Raw genomic sequence first — 23,059 nt, 5'->3', positions numbered from 1 at the left:
TGCTCAGGACTTCATACCGCGCCTCAAAGACCATCTGTTGGGCCGAATTCACGGCATTGATTATGCAGGGGACGAGCAGGAATTCTCCGACGACGACAGGAGTCAGGTCGTTCTCGCCAATAACCAGCTTTGTGAACACAGTGTCTTATGGATCAACTACACCACTTACGACCTTCGGAGAGAACAAGACTCAATTAATCCGCGCACTCATGCTGACATTATAGTATTGTCACACGAGGATGACGACGATTGACATCCATACTGGTATGCTCGGGTGGTCAAGATTTTCCATGTCAATGTTTGGTATTACGGTCCGGGCAGTAGCAATGCACGAACACCGACACGCATGGACGTAATTTTCGTGCACTGGTTCGGTCGTGATACCACGTTCAAAGCCGGTTGGTCAGCGAAATATCTCCATCGCATTGGTTTTTTCAAACGCGACGACCCGGATAGCTTCAGCTTTGTTGATCCAGACCAAGTGATCCATTCTGTTCATTTGATTCCGGGATTCGAACACGGCCGCACTGACACCAGACTCGGCCCCTCATTTGTACGTCCAGCAGAGGATGCTGATGAAGATTTTTTGTATTTCTATGTTAATCAGTACGTGTTTTCTATTTAATTGGTATTACTATACACTGATATAATGAATAGCTTTGTTGATCGTGATATATTTATGCGCTTCCGTGGAGGCGGTGTCGGTCACCAGGTCACACGAGAGTGGGATGAATTCTTGCGACATGACGGTGCTGTGGTCTCTGTTGACGATGATGAAGACCTGGAGTTTGAGGTTGGCGACAACGACAACGACAAGGATGGCGAGGATGACGCGGATGATGACGAGGATGACGAAGATGATGGCGACAATGACAACGACAGCGAGGATGGTCGTGAAGAGGGAATCGACGATGAAGATCAAATTAGGGCTGACGAGGGAAAAGAGCTTGATGACGATATACTCGCACAGGAGGGATATGGAGCTTTGTAAAATTACATTCGAGATACACACTTATCACATTTAATCAGACTTAGAGCACATACTAAGGGATTATCAGATACAGACGAGACTTATAGCGGAATATCATTTGAATCCAAGTATAATGTTTACATGAATCCATGATGGACTCGACGAGCTCCTTCCATTGACCGTGCGTTCGAAGTGGACTGTGTGTATTGCGCAGAATATCAGGGAGGGATCAAACTTAGAGCAGTATATCATTGGCATATCAGGATGACAGAAGCGTCTCATTTGCATAGCACTTACAGGAACAGCGGTAAGCTTCGAACTACTCGACGTCATAATGATCGAGCGCTGGCGTCATCTTTTCAACACTCATAACCCTTGACCCAGAAAATCTCGTGACCATCAGCCTAATAAGGTAATACCTGTTTTCTGGACTTTTGGTGATGTAGTGGTGCTCGGTCATGCTGTAGTAACACAACAGATCAACTTTTCTGTATATAAAAATTTGGGCCATGTTATTGAGATGGTATTCTATCTACTAATAACTATCCGATATTTGTTTTGTGTTGTGGATCGAGAGCAATGTGTGAGACCGTCAAAAAGCACGAACACTCGGGTACATCTAGTAATCTCAGATTTTTACAAACACGGCGAAGCCTTCCGACCGTCGCTGACAAATTCGATCATTACCGTTAAAGCCCTCAGGGATGCTCAATTCTTAAATGTTGTTGTCGTTTGCAAGCCAAACACATGCTAAGCGTCGCCAAACCTGTCCTAAACGGGACTTGTACCTAACCCTTATGGCGCGCAGCGCCAACGCTTTCAGTCTTAAAGCACATCCTAAACCTCAGCAGTGCTCCTAATCTTTGTGGTTCGTGTTCCTAACCCTTAGAAGACTTAATCCTTAACATTCCTAAACCTTTCCTGACCCTTTCCATAGAGTATATCCAGTGCTACGTAGTGTTCGTGAATATAATGCACCTCTCATTTGAAAAATAAAATTGATTTATTATATATTGCTAGCATGTCTACATAAAAAGGTTTAGATGCGGGTTAGGCCTATGGAGGGATACGAACCATGAAGATTAGGAGCACTGCTGAGGTTTAGGATGTGCTTTAAGACTGAAAGCATTGGCGCTGCGCGCCGTAAGGTGCTGTCTGGACAGCGAACCCTGGTTCAAAAATCTGAGCTCAAACCAGCACGTGATGATGGCACGTGATATATTTTATCGATAAGAGATATCGATAGCGATCTGACACGTACAATAGGAATATATAACATATGTATGTTTGAACTGCACATAATCATTGCACCCACATGGACCTCGAAGCCCAAACAGCAATACATCAATGACGCCAAATTACGATGGTCATCATCACCATCGCAGTCGCTCAAATTTCCTACCTTTATAACCTCTTATTTTTATCACGCACAGAAAAGGTCCCATATCACACCTCAATTCTCACAGGAAAAGCCTGGGTGTACGAACTCATCAGCGGTCACCCAGACCGAATCAAGCTAAATCTCGGCATCGACTTTCAAACCTTTGAGGAGCTCTTACAAGTTCTGTGGCAACATGGATATGCTCAGTCGCACAACGGCGTCACTATCGAAGAGCAGCTAGGTATTTTCCTGTATACGTGTGTTACAGGACTGTTGTCTCGCCATGTTGGTGAGCGATTTCAGCGTTCTCCAGACACGATTACCAGGTAAGTATGTCAATAACTCAAGATGAACCGTGCGCTGATGATTTTCACAGATATTTCAAATGCATGCTCACTTTCTTCTCGTCCCCTCCCTTCTACACTACAAATGTCCGGCTCCCAACTGAAAACACTCCCATTTCTGCGGCAATCCGCGATGACCCACGCTTCAGATTCTTCGATCAATGCATTGGTGCCATCGACGGCACCCACATTCGGGTCTTTGCACCGCTCGAACATCACACTGTCCTGCGCAACCGAAAGGGATTTTTATCCCAAAATTGTCTATTCATATGCGACTTCGACTTCTACTTCACGTACTCGCTCACAGGCTGGGATGGCTCGGCTGCCAATGCTAGTCTATGGAACGACGCACGGTCTCATGATTTGCGCATGCCTGCGCACAAATATCTTCTCGCTGACGCAGGTTTTGGTACATGTGATGCGCTTCTCGTACCTTATCGAGGTGTACGCTATCATTTGAAGGAATGGCGTCAAGCAAACCTTATGTGAGTTCATTCATTTTAGTATTTTTATTTCTATTGAATTATTTTCTACCAGGCCACAAGATCCCAAAGAATTGTTCAATCTTCGACACGCAGCACTTCGCAATATCGTCGAATGGATCTTCGGTGTGTTGAAGCGCCAGTGGCGCATTTTGATGATCCCACCGGAATATAGCATGCACGTTCAGGCCCGCATCCCCACAGCGCTGTGCGCTATTCACAACTTCGTACGCAGGTACAACCCTGACCTGTTTGATGTCGCCCTCGAACATGAGCATGATCTTGCGGAGGACGACGCTGTAGGACATGGGGCGCTCTCTGAAGGACCAGCAGATCCTGCTGAGAGGAGACGAGCGGATGCTCGTCGGGAGGCAATTGCAGCGGCAATGTGGGCCGACTATATTGAGGAACGTGAGCGAAGGGGGCTCCCATTGCCTTAGTAGTACTATACTAGTAGGGATCATACAATCTATGTACAATATATGCACAATATATGCAAGACGTCCGAGACAAACCGAGCGCAAGACGTAGAATAGATTGAAAGACAAACCAAGCAGAAGACGTCTGAGACAAACCGAGCGCAGGATGTAGAACATATTGGGACAAAACGAGCGCAAGATGACACTTGATATTTGAGACAATTGTTGAAACAAAATGAGATATAGTATAGTACGCTATCAGACTATCATATGCTCCTGCGAGTCAGCTGATGCCTGGCGTGGTGCGCCACCACAAAGCACTCACTTCTCCTCCAACCACTCAAGCCTTGTTGCCTCATCCAACGAGTAGAAAATGATGGCCTGGTTCTCGTGTTCGGCTAGGAAGTTGGCAATGGAGAGGCGCTCTTTGCTGGTAAGGTTTGTGTACTTGTTGAGCAGGGCGATGGCGCTCCCAACGTGCGTTCCAGGCTGCACTAGCTGTGGCATTGGGAGCGGTGGAGGAGCTAGTGTGAAATTCTTCTGCATCTCGCGCACTACTTCTACAAGATTCTTCATCGTCTCAGTACCCTCCTGTTGTGCCATTAACGTGGCAGATGGTGGCCGACTTCGTTTCTGGGAGCTTGTGGCTGAGCCAGGAGCAAGTGCGCTATACTTATGTTTGCTACGGCTGATGCTCGTCCATGCTGAGTCTGTGGTGGAACCCTCAGTAGAGGGTGCGAGATAGGTGGATGGAACAGGTGGCGCGATGGAATCTGGATTAATTGATGATGGTGGCCCTGCTGGTGGAGGCGCTGCACTTGGTGCTGCGCTCTCTGTTGCTGGGGGAACTGAAGTTGAGACAGCAGTTGTGGTGGGCCGGAAAACATGTGTGCCCTTCGACTGGTTTGGCATTAACTGTTCCATGATCTCAAAATGATCAAAGCCCTTTGACATAAAGGGCTTTGCATGAGGATGTGACTGAAGATAATGTCATTAGAGAGCATGCGATCTATTGCAGTACTTACCTTGGTAAAACGCGCCCAGACATCATCCTTTCGATCAGCAATACCTGCTCCATGCTCATCACTCCAGGTGAAGCCTGAAGTGCACTTGATCTCAATCACACTGTGATATGCTTTCTTGAACTACAAAGATATATATATGATGTCATTGGCGGTGGCAGAAAAGTTCACTAGACATACCGCTGTCCATTTATTCTTACAAACTACACCGGTCTTTTCGGCACCTCTCTGCTGCGTGAATTTTTCCTTGAGGTGGGTAGCTGCCTGATTGAAAGTGGTCGTCTTGAAGCCCCCGTCGCCTGAGGAAGGAAGGGCCTTCAAGAGGAACTCAAGAAAAGCGGTCTCCTCTGCCTTTGACCACACTGCAGGCGCCTTACGGGATGTTCCAGATGCTGCTGCTGCTTCAATGGTACCTCGAGAGCGTAGGGAGTGTGAAGATCCGCTGCTGGATCTATCAGACATTTCGATGATGATAATACAATGACCAAGGTATGTATCTACGTTAGTCAGCTGTTGACAGGCGGCTGGCAACACGTGCCATCATCACGTGCTGGTTTGAGCTCAGATTTTCGAACCAGGGTTCGCTGTCCAGACAGCACCTAAGGGTTAGGTACAAGTCCCGTTTAGGACAGGTTTGGCGACGCTTAGCGTGTGTTTGGCTTGCAAACGACAACGACATTTAAGAATTGAGCATCCCTCTCCTCTGGAGAGTCTGGGAATCCATTCGAAGACTCACACACATATATATACAACCTCCATATTCCTGTGGTAAGTCGCCATGCTCATATTTCTTCACGGGCTCATCATTGAGCGAACGTACAGCCATAGCAATGCATTACATACCTTTTCTAAACAACACGTTTCATTCCTCTTGTCAAGTTCATCGGGAGTCTTGGTCTGCGTGAAATGTCTGTTTCTTGGTCAACTTGAATCTGCCCAGAACAATTGCAAGCGGCGTTTAACCTGGTGCGAAGCAAGCGAAATCCTGATACAGCGACTGTATCGGCAAGCTTGCAATGAAATCACTTCAGTCTAAACATCCCATACGTCGAGCCACCAACAAGCACTGTACACCGACCCTCGGTATCAAGGCAATGTTGGTCATTCGTTTTACTTGTGAGCTCGGTTGAAAGAACGGTAACGAAGGGCGTGCCTACATATACTTACTTAGTTTCGAAAGCTTTGAAAGAAGTGCAGAAGGATATTGTCAGCGAAAAGTGAGGGCAGGTTCGAGAGATTCGCAGATGTGAATTCATATCCTTTGCCCTTGGACCTACTGTGACACATTTCCGATTCGCGACTTGAAGCAACCGCCGCCATGCCAAGCATCAAGCTGCCAACAGACGACATGACGTGGAGTAAACACACGTTACCATCAAAGCCCGCTAGCCACTGCTAGCAATCTGCATCCACACTTAAGCTCCGAGCTTCACCTGAGTACAGATATTGTTCTTTCAAAACTTGGGCAGAGTGGAGGTATGAACAACCTGTATACGGGGCCGCAGGCTGGAGGATCATCAATCAGTCATAACGTGTAATCAAAAATCGATTTTATACAGTATGCTCCCCGACATAGTGTGCACCACCTTGGCGCTTTTCGTAACAGAAGTAAATGTAAGTAAGAGCTGCTCTGATCCAACCGTGACCCCATCTACTCAGCCTTGTAGTCGGGGCGCAGCGATCGCACAGTTCTGCCTGCACGCCAGATCTCCTGGTCATCGATCTCCTTCAGCTCTTTTGCCAGATCTTGGCGGTAAGTCGAGCGGCCGTTGAACTCAAGAGACTTGCGAGTCTCCGTCCCGTTGCGCACGCTTTCGTACAACTGCTCAAAGATAGGCGTGTTGGTCTTCTCGAAGATGGGTGCCCAGTCAAGCGCGCCGCGGCGAGCGGTCGTGGAGCAGGCGTTGTACATGTAGTCCATCCTACGAACGATGAGAGAAAGGTGCGCAAAAGAATATATACACATACCCTTTTTGTCCAATCAAGGGGTATAGAGATTGAGTGGCCTCCTCCACGGTTTCATTGAAGGCTTCCGAAGGAGAGTGGCCGTTGGCACGGAGCACCTTGTATTGTGCGCAGAACAGACCCTCTGATACACCATCAGTTGAGAACGTATGCATCTTGCGTTGAGAATGGACTTACGGATGGCACCCATGAGCACACCACGTTCACCATAGAGATCGGAGTAAACCTCCTTCTCAAAGGTCGTCTCGTACATGTACCCTGAGCCGACGGCGACACCGAGAGCAACAGCCTTTTCCATGGCCTTGCCAGTGACGTCCTGGAAGACGGCTACACTAGAGTTGATGCCACGACCCTCTTTGAATAGAGTACGGACAGTACGACCAGAACCTTTGGGCGCAACCAAGATGACATCGACGTCCTTGGGAGGTATAACCTTAGTGTCTTCCTTGTATACAACAGAGAAGCCGTGCGAAAAGTAGAGGGTCTTGCCCTTGGTGATTAGAGGTGCAATGGTGGACCACGTTTGTGATTGTGCTGCATCAGAGAGAAGGTTCATGATAATCGTGCCCTGGTTGATGGCTTCTTCGATGGGGAAGAGAGTCTCTCCAGGAACCTAATCACATACCAGTTTACATTAGATGCCTAAAAGCCAAAGCAGAGGTGGACATACCCAACCGTCCTCCATGGCCTGCCGCCAGCTCTCGCCGTCTTTACGGACACCAACGATGACATTGAGACCATTGTCGCGAGCATTCAAACCTTGACCGTGGCCCTGAGAACCATAACCAATGAGAGCAAGGGTATCGTTCTTGAAGTAATCCTGGAGCTTCGCGAGCGGCCAGTCACTTCGCTCGTAAACAACCTCCTCGGTGCCAGCAAAGTTAAGTGTCTTTACGCCCCGAGTAGCGGACTACATGCATGTAATCGTCAGCGCTTATCAGTCACGCCAATACTTTTTTTTCACCTGGAGGGCAACTTTGCACGAGGTGCCTGCCAAAGCCTGACGAGCAAGCAAAGAGTAGGACGCGCTCTGCGCAGGCTTGGCTGCAATTTTTGCACCGGCACGAGGTGCACGGCGAGAAGCAGCACGTAGGGCTGAAGCTGAACGAGACGCGAAGGATGCCATGTTGAGTGGAAAAAAAGTCGGAAGGGGAGCTTAAGAAGCACTGCATAAATTTTATTGCTTAATACCGAGTCACTCGGCCGGCCTTGTCCGATATGCCAGCGAGGGTCACGTGTGCGAAACTATATGGTGCATAGGAAGAAGTGACACTATTGATAAAATGAAACATGCAAGCAACCCATGAATGAATACATCCATCATATCCCGACTCGTCTTCTAGGTGTCTGACCAACCCGATTGCCTGCAAGGCCAGAATGTCTCGGCGTTCCAGGCACAATGATCTTTGAGCTGCTTCCACTCGAAACCTTGACTGCGAGAGCTTTCTCTGCCTCTTGCCGTGCGTGACTGCAACAATCGTGAATTAAAAAAACCCATTTCGTCAGATCATCGGTCACGTACTCTTCCCTTTGCTTCGCAATTTGCGATTCCAATTCAGCTTTTCTGGAGAATTCTCGATCGGCTTGTCGCCGCATTCCACGATCGTCGAAGTCCTTGAATTTGACCGAGTAGAACACCGCACCAAATTCAGCTACGATCATCATTAATGTTTCTCGAGATGAACGTGTAAGACAGTGCCATACCTAGCCACATGGCATCAATCGCAGTGACCTGGGTCATGTACTCCTTCGAAGTCAAGATCAACTCGTGGTAAACAACGTATGTGGGGGTATCTTCATCGTCGTCAGCGAGACCCAGAAACAGAATAATCAATCACATACATCCAAGGCCATAAAGCGCACTTGTAGGATGCAGATGCGTCGGGAGACCAGTGCGAATATTTACATACTCGCCGATACCCTTCACACGTGCACATTGGTGGAAATAGCCAGCAGTGATAGCTTTCCTACGAAAAGGTCAATGAGACATAATTGATGCAGTTGTTGTACAGTACCTGACGATATCAAAGTCTGTGCCAGCAGAAATAATCTCCATCTTCTGGAACTTCATTATATCCTCTAACTGAGCCCTAACCTCACGAGCTTTGCGAAGCAGTTTCGGATGCAGAAAATGACGCGTAGCCCATTCATCACGGAATCTGCGAGTTAGAATGAGCACCCTGCAGCATTAATAAGATGAACGAACTGACCCATGACTCTTCCACTGGTTGAAAACATTCAACAGAGTCAGGTGGTCACTCTCTGGTACGTTGAACTTTTCACGTGCGGCATCGGCCTCTTCCATCCTCTCTTTTGGTCTGTAGAAGATGCTTGGTACTGAAAGCATGGACACTATAGTCAACATCTCTGCTGAACATCTCATATCCACGGACGCAATAAGCATCTTGGCCATGGAGGGCTCCATGGGAAACTCGGACATTTTCCTACCCACAGGCGTCAAATCCCCAAGATTATCCAGCGCACCCAAAACCCAAAGTTGGTACATTGAATTTATGATGTTGGCTTGGGGAGGAGGGTCCATAAAGTCGAATTCAAGCAGGTTCTTGACGCCAAGAGACTTGAGGAGCAGAACAGTATTGGCGAGATTAGTGCGCTGAATTTCTGGGATGGTATTCGGGAACATCTCGTTGCGAAACGCCATTTCTGTATACAGGCGGTAACAGAACCTGCAGAAAATTGAGGGAATTAATGCGATACAACTAAAATGAATACACACCCGCTGCCTGTACGGCCGGCACGCCCAGTCCGCTGGTTGGCGTTGGCTTGGCTGACCGGTGTGATTTGCAGAGCATCCATTCCGACCTTTGGATTATACACCTTAAGCTTGGAGTAGCCCGCGTCGACCACATATATAATTCCATCGACCGTCAAGGAAGTCTCGGCAATGTTGGTAGCTACGATGACCTTCCTTCGTCCATCAGGAGTGGCTTCGAAAATCTTAGCCTGCAGGTCGGCAGGCATCTGTGAATAGATTGGGAGCACTGCCAGAGGGGCTGGCTGATCAAGCTGTGCCAGTCGCTCTAAACAAAAGATTTAGAGCATGGCGTCGTTAACATTTAAGACTTGCATACCGTTAATGACCTGACATGTGATTTCGATGTCTTCTTGTCCAGTCATAAATACGAGGATATCGCCAGGGGGAAGCGAAAGATGGATTTGGAGAACCTGTTTCACAGCACTGTCTACGTAGTCCTCGCAAGGTGATTTTGAATGAAACATCTCCACCGGAAATGTACGCCCAGGAATGGTATAACAAGGGGCATTTCCATAGAACGCAGAAAACTGGAATCACGTCAGTCTCTCATTGCCAGAACAGTTATAGAGAATCTTTGCCTTGTCAGCATTCATGGTTGCCGATGTGACGATGAGTCTTAGATCTCTTCTCCGAGACAGAACTGGAACAAATGATGAGCCCAAGGTTGTTTAGCCGGGTAATGATAAGGCGTACTCTTACGAAGCAAACCCATGAGAACATCAGTGCTTAGTGAACGTTCATGTGCCTCATCCAGGATGATCACACTGTAACGGTCCAAATCACCTTCATTCAAAGATTCTCGCTGGAGAACACCGTCTGTCATGTCTAGAAAACAAGATAAGTCAAGCTAAAGATGAAGGGAATGACACTGTACATTTGATCTTGGTTTCTGCTGATGTACAATCCTCGAAACGAATCGCATAACCAACGGTAGAACCAAGCTTGCACTGAATAAAGGGTTAGCACAAGAATCAAGAAGATTCAATTGATACTTGCCTCCATCTCCTCAGCAACACGCTTTGCTACAGACATAGCGGCCACACGACGCGGCTGAGTACAACCAATGAGACCGTATGCGCAGTACCCATCCTCATAAAGGAACTGCGCTAGCTGAGTAGTTTTCCCAGAACCAGTCTCTCCCACGACGATGACAACTGTAGAACATGAATGTTAGAAGTGTAACACAGCTGCATAGCATAAATCTAACCCTGGTTTTCTCGGATCACCTTGAGAAGCTCATCTCGACATGCAAATGCAGGTAAATACTCTCTCTGCTCCTTCAGTGTCCTGTTCTTTGCAAAGGAACTGACCCCAGTGGAAGCCTTCAAGTGGCTAGCGAACTTAGAATCCCCCTTATAATCCTCTTTCTCACCAGATTTCGCCTTTGCTTCTGCCAGAGCTGTACGAAACATTCCAAATGGACTACGTGAATGTCCAACTCGAGCTGCGCCACAAGGGCAGAGAATAACCACGCACCTTCAGCTTCGGCTTCCTCATCCTTCACGCCCATGATGTTACCGAGTTGTGTGCCACCAAGAGATGCAAGTTTGGCGGCTGCCTTTGCCCTCTCCGCCTGTTCTCGCTTCTCTTTCACCAAAGCGCTCCCCTTCTTTGAAAAGATCGCCATGTCACTCGTAGGGTCGCGGATTGGATTGATGGGCTCGAGCTGCTTCGTGAAGATCGTCTTGCCATCCAAGAAAGGTGGCTTGATATCATGCACCATGACATGCACCGTCGACTCAGACTCGTCTTCGAAGTCAAGATCAACTTCCTTACGGGTCGCAACACCGGAAGTCAGCATCCGATTAGCTTCCCAGAGGTCATTGTCTGCATTCTACAGAGAAAGTCAAAACGAAAAGAAAAGATAGAATGTATATCAAGTCCCACATATTGCGCTTGCCTGGTCGATATTCTCCTCTACAAAAAACTTCAGCAACATTGAGCAACTTGCAGATGCGAACCAAATACCACTTGTTTTTTCGAAATCTCTGCGTCCTTCAATGCGGCGAGATCCTCGTATTGTGCCAAAGGGTTGTGCTCTTCGTCTCCAGCAACACCACCTTCTTCTGCTCCAGTATACCAGTCACGGTCCAGCCGCAGCTGCTCCTCCTCCCATTCCCTTACATCGACACCAAGGAGTCCATCATCTTCCGGGCTTCCGCCTCTCGGAATGCGCGGTGTTGGCGCATCCCAAGCACGATTCCTTGCCCCTCCCCAGCCCGATCCTTCGCCCTCTTGTCGTCTGGGCGTTGAATCCCACCCAACATTGGGCACACGGACACTAGGCGCATCGCGGTTGCTACTACCACGCTCTGACTGGGGTGTAGAATCCCAGCCGCGTCCATTTTGCCGATCCCTATCGTGGCCTCGTCGAACCCATCCCCTATCATTATCCCGATTTGATCGTCGTTGGAAATCTCCGAGTCCTTGAGAAGTGTGAGACCGTTGCTCCTGCACGGCAGTGATTCCTTCTAAAGGTCACTTTGTAGTCAGAAACGACACGCCACAGCGGGATATATTAGTCGTACCTTTCTGCTTTTCGCGGTTTCGTCGGTACTCCTCCAAGCGGGCCCTTGCGGGATCCGACAGACCGCCTGGATGAGATGGTGTCTCTTCTCCTCGCTGCCTTAGACTATTTCCTCGTCCGGTTGGCAAACTGGGGACTAGATGCAAGGTAAGATAATATTACGGAACTGCAACCTTGTCGCACCTTTGAAAAAAGTGTCATCATTCAGCCTCGGCTTTTTTCGAGGGCCATTCTCGGATAGGGCCTGTTCTCTCTTTTCTTTCGCTAGTCGATCAAGGCCGAGCAGAGAGCCGCGAGGAGTTGGTGGTTCAATTGGTTTTGCAGGCTGACGGAAAGTGTGTCTCTGTAGATTATGAGCAATTGTATAGAACAATGAGCGGTGATAAACGTACGGTATCGTCCCTCACGAGGCCGCCTTGCCGTATTGGATCAGGCTCGAGCACCTCGCTGTCATGGACAGTTATACCTTCGACAGGACGAGGAGCAAGCCCAGAAGCCTCCTGCTTGACATGTGACAAGATTTCGTCATGCAGCTCGGTCAAAAAGGAATCTTGAAACTTGCCAAACGCCCGAGCCGCTGCAACAAAGCGTTAGTGAGCGTGCCTGGACTCCAGTGCAGAGAAACTCACCTTTGGCAAAGCCTTCAGCGGAATTGCTTTTAGCTATGTCAATAACACGCTCTGCGAGCAAGTCGTTTGGGTTTACGAGGTTCAATGCTCGTGAAAGTTGAATGGCAACCTGGTGCTTGAACCCATCGTCTGTATTCGAAGACATAAACCGCCTAATTCAGTCCAAGTTGCCTAGTCGTTGAATTGTTTAAAGAGGTTGCCGATGCACGTAGGCTTTAGCACATGAAACACTCAAGGCCTTGCGCACTGGTGTTGGAGGAGATATAGTCTTACGTCAGCGACTCTTGCATAATTCGACACAGCTAGTCACATGCTGCTGGACCACAGGTCATCGTGACAGACTACTACTACTAGGTAGAGGCTACTGGATACCTAAGTCCTAGCTAGGGAAGGACAGTTATTCCTTCCAATCAAGACAACTACTCGTGATTTTAGCGAACGACAGACCGCCTTCTTTCTACGATCGTTCGGGCATAATTAAGTATGAAAGGGTATGCTCTCTTGATGTCTCTGATTATGACTCTTCCAAGGAGACTTCGGTCTGAATGCATCATGGCACTCAGCAATTGCCCCGGCTTATTACAGTAATGAACCTTCCATGCTATCTATACGTCTCTATACTCATGCAACCTCCACACCATTAATGAAGCTTGTGATAGATCGAGTCACGATTCAACAATTCTTCCAGTTGGGCCAAGATGAGAGGTGCACAGGCATCGGAATGTTGTCGGAATAGTACACACACCGTCAAGAGTTCTCAGTGAGGGCCCCGCCAATAGATGGTCTCTGTGGTGCGTTTTATTTTGAGTCCTCTGCTACTCTAGGATGTAAATGGTGTCACGAGTTAATTGTACAATTTTAACCTAGTTCTCGCGACTCAAGCAGTCAAATTTCCTATTTCACAAAAAGCGGGTCCATATGACAAGCCATGCAGGTGATCGATATGGTGCCCACAATAGGTACTGTCTTTCAAGACACTAGTAACTGGTCGGCAATCGGACGCTGCACTTTTTTATTCAAAGCTTTCTCGTGACCGACGGTCTCTTTTGCGCAACTCTGTGTCTGGATGTTTCTCCGCCTCTACCACATGCTTCCTTCTCATGGGTCAAGGGGGCTCCTTCGCTATCATGCTGGCACTTGTGCCAAATCCAATAGGTTGGAATAATTTTCGTTCTTTCCAAAGGGTTGTCTCCTAACCTGGGGCTGCCATAACTCCCGCTCTGCCGCATGGTATGCTTCACATGAACTTATCACGATCTCAGAGCTCCCTTCCCCACCCGTCAGGAGTCACGGATAGGCTTAAATACAGAGACCGGGCAGGAGATCATACTCTCGTCCTACAGGCTATCGTTCACCATGAAGCTCAACATTGTTAATGTCAGTGTCGCTCTTGCTTCGCTTGCCGGATCGGCCTTGGCAGGTGCAGTCTATACTCTCAGCGACAACATCGTTGGCGAAGGCTTCTACAGCTCTTTCAATTTCGAGGCTATCCCCGACCCAACTGATGGGCGTGTGTATGTCTACCCCGCACGCAATTTGTTCCGTTTCTTAGTTGATGATAGGACATATGTGAACCAGTCAACGGCGCAGATGCTTAACTTGACTTATTCCACGAGCAACACCTTCATCATGCGCGCCGATGACACTACAGTGTTGACCCCCAGCGGGCCGGGCCGGAATTCCGTCAGGATCCGGTCCAACAGCCAGTACACGCAGCACGTTGTTGTGTAGGTGATCCCTCACGAATATCTCACCGACTGATGAATTTCGATGGCAGCTTTGATATGCAACATATGCCTGAAGGATGCGGGTGAGCCTCTTTTGTTCATCTGAGGAGTTTTGTTGCGCATTTCTCTTAACACAGAACATGGCCTGTAAGTAGTTGACACCGACGGAATAGGCTTATAGTAACGGATCATAGGCTGTCTGGGAAACCAACGAATCCAATTGGCCTGCTGGTGTTTGTTTTTCTCCTTGCGTGTGATGGCTCTAATCCTGACATAGTTTTCTTTCACTAGGGTGAAGTCGATATCGTCGAAGGCGTGAACAATGTGGAGCCCAACCAGTCAACACTCCACACTAGCCCTAGTTGGTTCAGTATAATTTTATGGATGTACTATTTTCAACTCTTATCATTGCGCAGACTGCACCATGCCAGATTCCACTACCCAGTTAGGGTATGTTCCAAATTGGCATCGCACATAACCGTCCGACTAAGGTTCTGATCGTTTAGCACCACAGTTTCAACCAACTGTGACACTGCGGGTGAGGCCACCATTGCTCACTTCAGTCTCTAACTAAAATGCAATAGTCGATGGAAATTCGGGTTGTGGTGTGCAGTTAACAGAAGACTACAATAGTTTTGGTCCAGGATTCAACAGTATCAATGGAGGATGGTGCGTTACTGCAAATTATGATTAATACTCTTGCACCTTACAGGCTCTTCGGCAGGTATGCTATGGAGCGCACAAATAGTTATATCCAGGTTTGGTTCTGGGAGAGGGACGATGTCTCTGCTCCCTTTGATGCTACCACCGGTGCATCGAGCATCGACACCAACCTCTGGGTAATAGTCCTTACATCTGTTGGATTAACTGTTCACGTACGATCCGACTGTTAGGGAACTCCTGCCGCTTACTTCCCAAACACCGACTGTGACCTTGCGTCTCACTTTGATGCCAATAACATTATCATTAACTTGACGTTCTGCGAGTCTTGCCTTGCTTGTCGTGTTATGCCAGGCTAATGCAACGTACAGGTGGCGACTGGGCAGGCAACTCAGCCGTCTATGCTGCTTCTGGATGCCCGTCAGACTGCGTGACCTACGTCGACAGTAAGTGCTCACCCAACGTCTAGTGCGATTGCAAACCCCTCAGTATAATTCGCAGATAACCCTACCGCGTTCACAAACGCCTATTTCCAATTCTCGTCCATTAACGTCTACACGTAGATTATCGCAGGAATGCTGTAAAATAGTTTTTTCAAGAATCCATCTTGTTGTACATGTGTAACGAAATGTGGTACATAAACCAGATGCCATCGAACTCGATGTACCTCGTGTAAGTAATCACGTCTTATTAGGCAAGTGATCATAGCGCTGTCACCCAGATACAAGGCATGTCGTTAGCTGAACCAGCGCCCATCTTATGTAATTGTCAACATGTTTGTCGTGTGTAAGTAATGCCTGAACACATGATGCTGAAGTATCGGTCTTTGTATAAAACAGATATGAATTTATCGCGTGGGAGGAGGAATCAACGGGGATCACTTGGATCAATGAGTTTCAGAGTTATGAGGTACTGCTTCCCTGGCAATCACCGGAGGACACGCTGTCGAGTGGTTACACATACCGCTTCTTCCCTCTAAAATCCCCATATCGGTCTGCTTTGGGCATCCTCCCGAACTTCGGCTCCGCAGTTTCTGGAACAAGAGTGAGCTCAATTCGTGAAGGAGACTTTGCGAAACTTACTGAGTATCTCCTTGTAAACCGCGGGAACTCCTTCACTCCAAACCTCTCGCCACATATGGACACCTCCTCCTACATTCTTATCTAGACCATGTTTCTCCATAAATGTTCTTACGTCAAAACCTGTACGCTTGTCCTTCGCAACCATATGAATAGATAGACGGGAGTGTTGGGGGAGGAGTAGAATGGTATAACGGTGGTAGTTAGTTCCACGTTGCGGGTGAGGAGGTATATAGGCAGTGTGGGTGTTCAGGTTTGGCACTGAGGAGGGAGAAACGCTCGAAAGAGGAATATTCGGTCTGAATAGAGGTCAGTAGACAAATTGAAGGAAAAGCCTATTGCTCACTGAAGCCAATGTAGATACGTCTGGAATGTTTTATTGGTCTCATCAGGAAAATCTGTTGCTGGTTCAGTGCCGGTCACTTGTAGTTCAACACCGACTAACCCGGATCGATCATTAAAAGAGTATATAGTCGCTCCTCTGGATGAAAAACAGTTGTATATATCTTAGGAGGCTCCACGGTCTTGAGGCACTGTCAGCGGAATGGATGCGTAAATGACCTGCTCTACATACCTGCTCTGGAAGAAGAAATACTCCTGGTTCAACGCGCTCGTACACGGTCTTTGAAACCGTAGCCTGAAGCCCTGCATCCGACTTGACTTTTGGGAAGTTGACCCGGAGGTCCAGCGAGGGATGGATATCAGGCAGAACGTCCGGCACGACCTTCATCTGGTGGATACGTTCCATCTACAAGATATGATATTGAGAAACATTGCCGAACTGCTTGATGCACACTTACCAACAAATCTAATGCACCTTCTTTCCTCCACCGCTGCTCCAAAAGGTGCCTGTCTACGGCTTTGGACATGTCCGCTGAAGGACTGTGAACATACGCAACGTCCAGTCAGGGACTTGCTTACCCATTCCATTAGCACATTTCCACCTCACTTGAGGAAAATTGATCTCGCTCTGCACTTCTAGAATTCTGAGCCTGTCCTCCATCACCCGCAGTGCGTGCTGGTCAGGCTGAGGTGTCTCCTTTTCACGCGCAATGGCTCCCTCCAAAGCCGTTACTTCGTCCTTGAGCGCCATTGAATCTTCTTTGATGACCTTCAGTGCTTCATCGAACGCAGGAAGAACACCAAATGCGAGAGGCCTATTCCATTCACGCGGATGTTGCAGCGAAATTCTAGGCCGACGTGTTCTAATTGCCCGAGACTGATGCTTTTGTGGTGCCACGGGTTCGCCGGATGACTGAGAATGCGAGCCGTCAGTGTCTACAGCTGTCGATGCGAGGGCTACTTGTTTTGTTGCACTTCGCTGCGCAAAACCAACAGCCCAGGGTTGGACGCGGCGTAGGGCAAGCATTACGACGGGAAGAGTCAGCCGGCCTGCTCCTTCGAAGAGAAGGTAATAAAGGCTCAATTTTAATTTAAAACTAGTGAGTGAAATTTCTCTTGACTCCGGAAAAGGAAATTTCTGGGAAGCACTGGTCTGCACGGACTCGATAATCAGACCTAGGGACATACATGGTGTGATGAATAGCAAGAGCGTATACAAATTGTATATATCTATAGTGTATCAATCAAGCAATGGTATCGTAGATGCAGTCAGATATAGAAGCGCGATATGATAAATAATTGTAAGGACAACAAGTAGATTAGTAAGGAAAAATGGAACATAAAATTACGTATAAACAGAAGTCAAGAGCAAATTATGCACGACGAAGGAATACAACAGCTCGCACAATATATACACCGATAACACCAAAACAGACAACCTAGAAAGTGGAGAAACACAGAGCAGTGCGGGGAAGACTAGCCACGACCCGGTCCTGCCGGAATCGATATTGAAACTCTGCAATTTGACTCAGGATGGAGTGGCACAGATAACAGACTGACACATACCTCCATCTCGCACAACAGGATTTTGACAGCGACGGCGTTCTTCTTGTTCTTCTCGTTCCATTTCGATTTCGTATGGCGCTTTGTAACCAGGTATCCGGATCCCGATCTTGGGAGGTGAATGTTTGGGTTCCCAGCGACCACCACCTGTTGCTTTACAAATGATACTGGACCTCCGTAGTGGATATGCGTCCAGTTCGCCGTACGATGGTTGAGGGACCTCGAATTCAGTAGGAGATAAGACAGAAGTGGGTAATGGAATATGTCCGGTGCTGAAATGAGATGAGCTCCGGGCAACGCGAACGGGTCGAGAGGGGGGTACTGGGCTGTCCACAGGAGATGCACAAACGGACGAATTGGGAGAAGGAGCTCTAGAATCTACCGGAGATTTGACAAGCATAGGAGTGGATGGTCTGCCATCTGGAGTGCGAGGCGAATTACAACCGTAGATCTGGTCCCAACAGTCATCGCAGACCTTCTTCACGAGAACTGGTGACGTTGGACTATCGTAATTTGAGATAGGCACATTCCGCGGAGGATGAAGGAAATCGAGATTAGAAACGTCAAGTAAATGGGTTGAACGGGTAGTGCACTGGTGGCAAAAAACGCCACCGCACTTTCTGCAATGCTGTTATGTACAATTAACGTTCTAGACTAACTCATAAGATGTAAAATTCGAGCTCACATGACGCCGTTCAAGGACCGAGAACTTGATGTGGCAATAAAAATTATCACATGTAGCAGCGAGAGAATCGGGCTAAGTGCGGTGAGGTCAGTATAGTGAACAACGAAGTGTGTCAGCATTGGACTGCACCTTCCAGAGGCTCCTTGGCAATAGAACTGCCAGATGTTCGTTGGTACGTGGGGGTAAGGCAAGATAGAGGCGAGAGTCAGATGTTGGGGAAGAGCCTTTACAAAATTCGTCAGAAAAAAGATCCAGCATGTCTCTCAACAATCATACCTTCTGCCAGAGAGGACGCGTCAGAGGAGCATTCTGAGTCATTAGAAGTTAATGAGCTAGCGTGGGCCATCGTAGAATGTGCCTTGGCAGCAAGGTTGGCCAGTACAGTAGCAACTTGAAGAACAGACATGGCGGAAGAAAGTGTGAAGAATTAAATGTGCAGGCCGCAACACTGAGTTGATCTCTTCCGTTGCTACAAGTTATATCGAATTCCATCATTGTCGTGGGAATCTCTGGGAGACCGTCACTACATCGGCGCTATTTCGAACCTTGAAAAATTGGACTTTCTAGTATATTGTAATTAGCCGAGCCAGGCCGACCCTTGCAACAACCTTGGCTGGAGCCGCCCGAGGCCGCTCAACGGGCTTCTTGCCATTGGAGGATTCAGTGGAAACGAACAAAAGCCAAATCGATTTTATAACGTATATCAATGCCGCGGAGTTTCACGGAGTGTCGGGAAAATCCCTGGGAACAAACCTTGCCGGATTGTGCGGTCGGTTAAGTTTTGTTTCGACATCTTCCGGCCGCTCTTCCCAGCACAGTCATGTGTGACAAGGTCAATACACATGCCACCAAAGCTTGGCTACTCCAAGGGCCGAAGATTGCATTGTCAAATTTCAACGTTGTTTATATGCGATTTATTGTCTTAATCACTGCACCTTGGGAGATGCGCAAAAGCCTCATATAAGCAACGACAATCGTTCATACAGTAACATAAAGGAATGTATGTTTCCAATAATCACAGTGGGTGTGGCAAGTAGGATAAAACTCAAAAGCAACTAGAGTTAAAAGCAGTACATACAATCTCACGAAAGCACAAGCGAATGATTAACCATGGCGTCCTCCTCTCGCGCTGTCAAAATGCTCGTCCAGAAACCGTCCGCCGCCTGGCCCGCGTCGCGAATTCTTCGCAGCCAGTGGAGATTCTGCGAGACGCCCGACAGGGGCGAAATTACGACCAATTGGTGTGATGTCAGGGCCAGAGGAGAGATGGGTAATTGGAAGTTGCGAATCATCTGCACCTCCCAACAAATGGTGTCCAAACCGACGGTTTGACATGCCCTCGCTAGGCCTAGTGGGCGTGTGGAACAACTCAGGACCGCGTCCCTGCCAAAAATTATTTTTTGGTGTTGCAAAGGGAGCGCCAAACCTGATGCCGCGTGAAGGTGTCGATGTTGGATCAAATGGAGATTCGTCAGCCATAAATGGCTCAGCACAACCAGGTGTCGTTGTGTACACACGAACACTTTGAGAGGAGAGTTGTGGTGTCTGTGGACCAGGCTGGGAAGATGCTTCATCCCAGGAAGAACCAGAGGAAAAATAAGGGCCCGCCCTTCGGCCAGGTGGGGTCATGGGTGGGCGTGGAGAGCTGTTCCATGGGACTGCTGGCGAGGGGTTAAGGCCCGCGTGAAAGAAGGGTGGGTCGTAGCTTTTGTCATGCCTTAGCTTCTCTTCAGTTGGCACGAACGTTGGCTCGAATGTCGGCAAGATATCTGGAGGAGGTGTTTTGGCACAACTACCACAAAACCAGGGATCTTCCTCCCTACCCAAGTCTGCGACACTTCGAATGCCAATGCATTGTAGATGGTACCAAGTATGACATTCGTCACATTGAACCAACTCTCGGCCATCATCGCTGCCTCGACAAATACAAACAATTTCATCATCAATGTCATCGTCGGTGGGTTTACGCTGCGCTCGTCGGAACGAGAACTGTCTAATTGATCGCTTCGATAGCAATGCAGTTCTGGCATCAGCTGGATCGCTCGGAACAACGGATACCGTTGTTGGACCACGATCTCGATTCTGCGAACGAGCGAGAAGAGGGTACGTTTTGCCTCTACCGCTACCGAACCCGGAACGCACTGTTTGATTCTGAAACAAACTCTCTTCATCGTCTTCATCATCCGAATCCCGGCTAAGAAAATTTTCAATGTACCGCAAGCGTTGTTCCTCCTCCATTTTGGAAAAATCGTCGCACTGCTCCGAACGCAAGCGCCACGGAAATTGGGCGTCCGGCCAGTTTGGAACATCAGCATTTGCTTCCAATTGCAAATGGAAGGTCCTTTGGTCTCTCGATTCATCCATGGAAGGCGTCTTCTTCTTTTTCCGGTAACGCTTCTTCTTCGATGGACTAAGTTTATTTGGACTGGGTGGATCAGAGGGTCCAATATCCATCAATACTCTGCCATATCCTTCTACCTCAACTGGAGCTAGTTTTGACCGTGAGGAGGAAACATGGGAAGAACTCCGGAATGCGGACAATCTGTTCTGTTGGCGGAGCTCCTGCTCGCTGACCAAAGGAAATGCTTCAGGTTCTCCAGAAGGATCCAGAGCCCCAGGATCCGCAGGTCGCTGTAGGTCCGTGCGCTGAACAGTGAAGTAGTGAGAGGGTTAGCATGCCCGCCGAGGTCAAATGGAATCGGTACATACATAGCGATCATACCCTCCTGCCATCAAACTTTCTTCAAAGCTTTCGTCAGAAGTTTGCTGGAATAACATCAACCGCCGGCCTTTGATAGGACTCTCCGTTACTCCGATCGTTGCGGCTGCACGCTGTCCTTCTATACCGTCTACATCAAGAGGGGGTGGTGACTCTATACGCTTTGCACGCTTGAGGTAATCAGGCCTCCGTGCCTCCGCTTCTCGTGTGAGGCTAATCTGATTCTCTAACAGCTGTGCACGGATCCGAGCCATCTCCCCTCCGACCTCTTCGCTAAGTTCCTGTGATGCGGAAGGTGGTAAAGAAGTGCTGTTAGACGGAGGCAGGAAGTCGGTAGATGAAGCCTGAGATGCCGGACGCTTTCTATTCGAAGTGGCATTCTTGACCTCCATTGATTGTTGCGTGGTCACACTGTATGTATTATCTTGCGCGACATAGATGTGAGGACGGGGAGAATGTTCTGCTGTGCCCCCGACAGGTCCGTTTGGTGAACTGTGAAAGTGTTGAGTATACAACATAGTCAGCATTTGTGAATGAACCAACTTTGTGGGCGGCGTTCTTCTGATAATCCGAGGGGGCGAATGACTAATGGGATTCAGCAACATTCATGGAAATGGACCTATAAGGCATATATACCTTCTCTCGTCGTTCTTTCCGTGAGGTCCGTTTGCACGAGAACGAACCACGAGTGGGCTGAAACTAAACTTGATGACTCTACACGTAAGACCAAATCAAGCCATACCTGGAATCTGGTGTGATCATTTTATGGGGCCTAAATGTTGGAGATAAAGCAGCAGGATATCTACATCGGACATCTAGTTCACATCGATTCAAACCAGTCAGTCACACTCACGAGATGGATCTAAAGTCTGTTGGCACGACGTCCTCCAGCAAGCTGTACGACATAATTACTCCTGCTTTGTTTCCTTTAGAAAGCTAAATGACATACTCACATTTGACCTCTGGGAGTAATGTTCGATTGTCCATATGCACCAAGATTACTAGGGCTGTAAGAAAAGTACAATTAGCGTCTTGCGTGGACACACGTATTGAATTTCCTTGAGTGAGTGAAAGTTAAAGATTTGCAGATTCGCAAATGCCACTTGCAACAGTGAACAGATAGGGTAAATATCAAAGCGGACATGCTCACCTCAGCGGCGTAGGAAGATGTACATGTTGAGTGGAAAAGGGAGGTAGCAAGCCATTTACGGGCCTTGTTGGACTATCAGGTGTGTCAGATTACGTATCCGTACTGTATGTACCATTTACTCACCTAGCACCATCTGATGATGCACGCCCCCTCTCGGTGTACTCATTCGTTGAACCAGGGGTTTGGTGGTATGTGAGGTGCGAGAGCCGCATTGTCTCTGACATATCTGGTGTCCTCAGCACGCTAAGCTGCGGCATACTGTTTCCTGTCACAGTAGGTGCGACCTCGTTGCTCGTTTTTGCGGATTTGTCAGACACGGCCATGGGACTCTGGCTGCCGCCTCAGGGATACGCCAAGGATCGGAAACAGGACCAAGAGCTACGAAAGATCGACCAGACTATGAAGATTCGATAGGCTGTTCCTTTTGTCTTGACCAGCCCTTCACAGCTGGATTGAAGAGGGATTAAAGGTGAACTTGCAGACAAATGAGTCTATCTTCTAATTAGTTTACAACCTCGAAGATTACATAACCAACCACAGTTTGATCCGAAAATGATGTAGTTGCAAATCCTACTGAACTTAGCACCGAATCACTGCCGAACGTTCTGAACCCTCAATT

The 23,059-nt window shown here is 48.2% G+C and overlaps 6 protein-coding genes across 6 annotated transcripts; 1 reads left to right on the top strand and 5 right to left on the bottom strand.

The window, feature by feature from the left end:
* Window positions 1–6,146: 6,146 nt before the first annotated feature.
* F5891DRAFT_1160622 (uncharacterized protein) lies at window positions 6,147–7,749 on the bottom strand. Its single transcript, XM_041365233.1, has 5 exons — window positions 7,548–7,749; window positions 7,254–7,493; window positions 6,761–7,196; window positions 6,587–6,707; window positions 6,147–6,540 (listed from the first exon to the last, which is right to left on the bottom strand). Exons 1-5 carry the CDS (start codon window positions 7,707–7,709, stop codon window positions 6,270–6,272), a joined length of 1,230 nt encoding a protein of 409 aa, XP_041234210.1. The 5' UTR covers window positions 7,710–7,749; the 3' UTR covers window positions 6,147–6,269.
* F5891DRAFT_994331 (pre-mRNA splicing factor) lies at window positions 7,747–12,781 on the bottom strand. The gene is made up of 20 exons (XM_041378291.1): window positions 12,516–12,781; window positions 12,279–12,463; window positions 12,070–12,229; window positions 11,888–12,022; window positions 11,328–11,830; window positions 11,247–11,276; window positions 10,836–11,193; window positions 10,567–10,758; window positions 10,356–10,513; window positions 10,234–10,306; window positions 10,053–10,184; window positions 9,938–9,999; window positions 9,676–9,886; window positions 9,321–9,624; window positions 8,794–9,270; window positions 8,599–8,742; window positions 8,426–8,550; window positions 8,288–8,377; window positions 8,106–8,235; window positions 7,747–8,051 (listed from the first exon to the last, which is right to left on the bottom strand). Exons 1-20 carry the CDS (start codon window positions 12,658–12,660, stop codon window positions 7,904–7,906), a joined length of 3,762 nt encoding a protein of 1,253 aa, XP_041234209.1. The 5' UTR covers window positions 12,661–12,781; the 3' UTR covers window positions 7,747–7,903.
* Window positions 12,782–13,486: 705 nt separating this feature from the next.
* On the top strand, window positions 13,487–15,474 carry F5891DRAFT_994289 (glycoside hydrolase family 16 protein). The gene is made up of 14 exons (XM_041378290.1): window positions 13,487–13,670; window positions 13,778–14,029; window positions 14,078–14,242; window positions 14,293–14,325; window positions 14,380–14,389; window positions 14,437–14,475; window positions 14,534–14,603; window positions 14,659–14,692; window positions 14,749–14,780; window positions 14,827–14,911; window positions 14,967–15,081; window positions 15,136–15,223; window positions 15,274–15,348; window positions 15,404–15,474. Exons 1-14 carry the CDS (start codon window positions 13,582–13,584, stop codon window positions 15,463–15,465), a joined length of 1,149 nt encoding a protein of 382 aa, XP_041234208.1. The 5' UTR covers window positions 13,487–13,581; the 3' UTR covers window positions 15,466–15,474.
* F5891DRAFT_994285 (phosphatidylethanolamine-binding protein) lies at window positions 15,475–17,459 on the bottom strand. The gene is given in 8 exon segments (XM_041378289.1): window positions 15,475–15,935; window positions 15,985–16,280; window positions 16,328–16,379; window positions 16,427–16,505; window positions 16,556–16,729; window positions 16,782–16,855; window positions 16,903–17,422; window positions 17,437–17,459. The coding sequence occupies 7 exon segments, from the start codon at window positions 17,348–17,350 to the stop codon at window positions 15,856–15,858; spliced, it is 1,203 nt and encodes a 400-aa protein (XP_041234207.1). The 5' UTR covers window positions 17,351–17,422; window positions 17,437–17,459; the 3' UTR covers window positions 15,475–15,855.
* On the bottom strand, window positions 17,459–19,228 carry F5891DRAFT_994282 (FYVE zinc finger-domain-containing protein). Its single transcript, XM_041378288.1, has 5 exons — window positions 18,848–19,228; window positions 18,701–18,795; window positions 18,572–18,643; window positions 17,890–18,514; window positions 17,459–17,839 (listed from the first exon to the last, which is right to left on the bottom strand). The coding sequence occupies exons 1-5, from the start codon at window positions 18,975–18,977 to the stop codon at window positions 17,763–17,765; spliced, it is 999 nt and encodes a 332-aa protein (XP_041234206.1). The 5' UTR covers window positions 18,978–19,228; the 3' UTR covers window positions 17,459–17,762.
* A 256-nt stretch (window positions 19,229–19,484) lies between these two features.
* Window positions 19,485–22,936, bottom strand: F5891DRAFT_994276 (uncharacterized protein). Its single transcript, XM_041378287.1, has 9 exons — window positions 22,564–22,936; window positions 22,441–22,512; window positions 22,244–22,297; window positions 22,144–22,185; window positions 22,033–22,092; window positions 21,927–21,983; window positions 21,834–21,875; window positions 21,281–21,782; window positions 19,485–21,217 (listed from the first exon to the last, which is right to left on the bottom strand). Exons 1-9 carry the CDS (start codon window positions 22,761–22,763, stop codon window positions 19,676–19,678), a joined length of 2,571 nt encoding a protein of 856 aa, XP_041234205.1. The 5' UTR covers window positions 22,764–22,936; the 3' UTR covers window positions 19,485–19,675.
* Between the last annotated feature and the right edge of the window lie 123 nt (window positions 22,937–23,059).

The sequence above is a fragment of the Suillus fuscotomentosus genome, assembly GCF_016647785.1.
Source record: "Suillus fuscotomentosus strain FC203 chromosome Unknown F5891scaffold_1, whole genome shotgun sequence".
Classification (NCBI taxonomy): domain Eukaryota; kingdom Fungi; phylum Basidiomycota; class Agaricomycetes; order Boletales; family Suillaceae; genus Suillus; species Suillus fuscotomentosus.
The sequence above is the reverse complement of the archived record's forward strand: the minus strand, read 5'-3'. Positions and strand labels throughout refer to the sequence as shown.

Excerpts from the sequence above, each read along its gene's own strand:
- F5891DRAFT_994285 (XM_041378289.1), bottom strand. The coding sequence starts at position 17,350 with ATGCTTGCCCTACGCCGCGTCCAACCCTGGGCTGTTGGTTTTGCGCAG. Across the intron at positions 16,506-16,555 it reads TATTTCTTCTTCCAGAGCAG|ACCGTGGAGCCTCCTAAGAT; the intron begins GTATGTAGAGCA and ends CAGTGCCTCAAG. Across the intron at positions 15,936-15,984 it reads GGTTTACAAGGAGATACTCA|AAACTGCGGAGCCGAAGTTC; the intron begins GTAAGTTTCGCA and ends CTCTTGTTCCAG.
- F5891DRAFT_994331 (XM_041378291.1), bottom strand. The coding sequence starts at position 12,660 with ATGTCTTCGAATACAGACGATGGGTTCAAGCACCAGGTTGCCATTCAA. Across the intron at positions 9,271-9,320 it reads GCCGGCCGTACAGGCAGCGG|GTTCTGTTACCGCCTGTATA; the intron begins GTGTGTATTCAT and ends AATTTTCTGCAG. Across the intron at positions 8,052-8,105 it reads ATTGCGAAGCAAAGGGAAGA|TCACGCACGGCAAGAGGCAG; the intron begins GTACGTGACCGA and ends CGATTGTTGCAG.
- F5891DRAFT_1160622 (XM_041365233.1), bottom strand. The coding sequence starts at position 7,709 with ATGGCATCCTTCGCGTCTCGTTCAGCTTCAGCCCTACGTGCTGCTTCT. Across the intron at positions 7,197-7,253 it reads AGGCCATGGAGGACGGTTGG|GTTCCTGGAGAGACTCTCTT; the intron begins GTATGTCCACCT and ends GTATGTGATTAG. Across the intron at positions 6,708-6,760 it reads TGTGCTCATGGGTGCCATCC|AGGGTCTGTTCTGCGCACAA; the intron begins GTAAGTCCATTC and ends ATGGTGTATCAG.
- F5891DRAFT_994282 (XM_041378288.1), bottom strand. The coding sequence starts at position 18,977 with ATGTCTGTTCTTCAAGTTGCTACTGTACTGGCCAACCTTGCTGCCAAG. Across the intron at positions 18,644-18,700 it reads TGCCAAGGAGCCTCTGGAAG|CCCGATTCTCTCGCTGCTAC; the intron begins GTGCAGTCCAAT and ends CACCGCACTTAG. Across the intron at positions 17,840-17,889 it reads TCCTGTTGTGCGAGATGGAG|AGTTTCAATATCGATTCCGG; the intron begins GTATGTGTCAGT and ends GTCAAATTGCAG.
- F5891DRAFT_994289 (XM_041378290.1), top strand. The coding sequence starts at position 13,582 with ATGTTTCTCCGCCTCTACCACATGCTTCCTTCTCATGGGTCAAGGGGG. Across the intron at positions 14,693-14,748 it reads GATTCCACTACCCAGTTAGG|CACCACAGTTTCAACCAACT; the intron begins GTATGTTCCAAA and ends CTGATCGTTTAG. Across the intron at positions 14,781-14,826 it reads AACCAACTGTGACACTGCGG|TCGATGGAAATTCGGGTTGT; the intron begins GTGAGGCCACCA and ends AAAATGCAATAG.
- F5891DRAFT_994276 (XM_041378287.1), bottom strand. The coding sequence starts at position 22,763 with ATGGCCGTGTCTGACAAATCCGCAAAAACGAGCAACGAGGTCGCACCT. Across the intron at positions 22,513-22,563 it reads GCATCATCAGATGGTGCTAG|TCCAACAAGGCCCGTAAATG; the intron begins GTGAGTAAATGG and ends CACACCTGATAG. Across the intron at positions 21,984-22,032 it reads ATGATCACACCAGATTCCAG|CCCACTCGTGGTTCGTTCTC; the intron begins GTATGGCTTGAT and ends GTTTAGTTTCAG.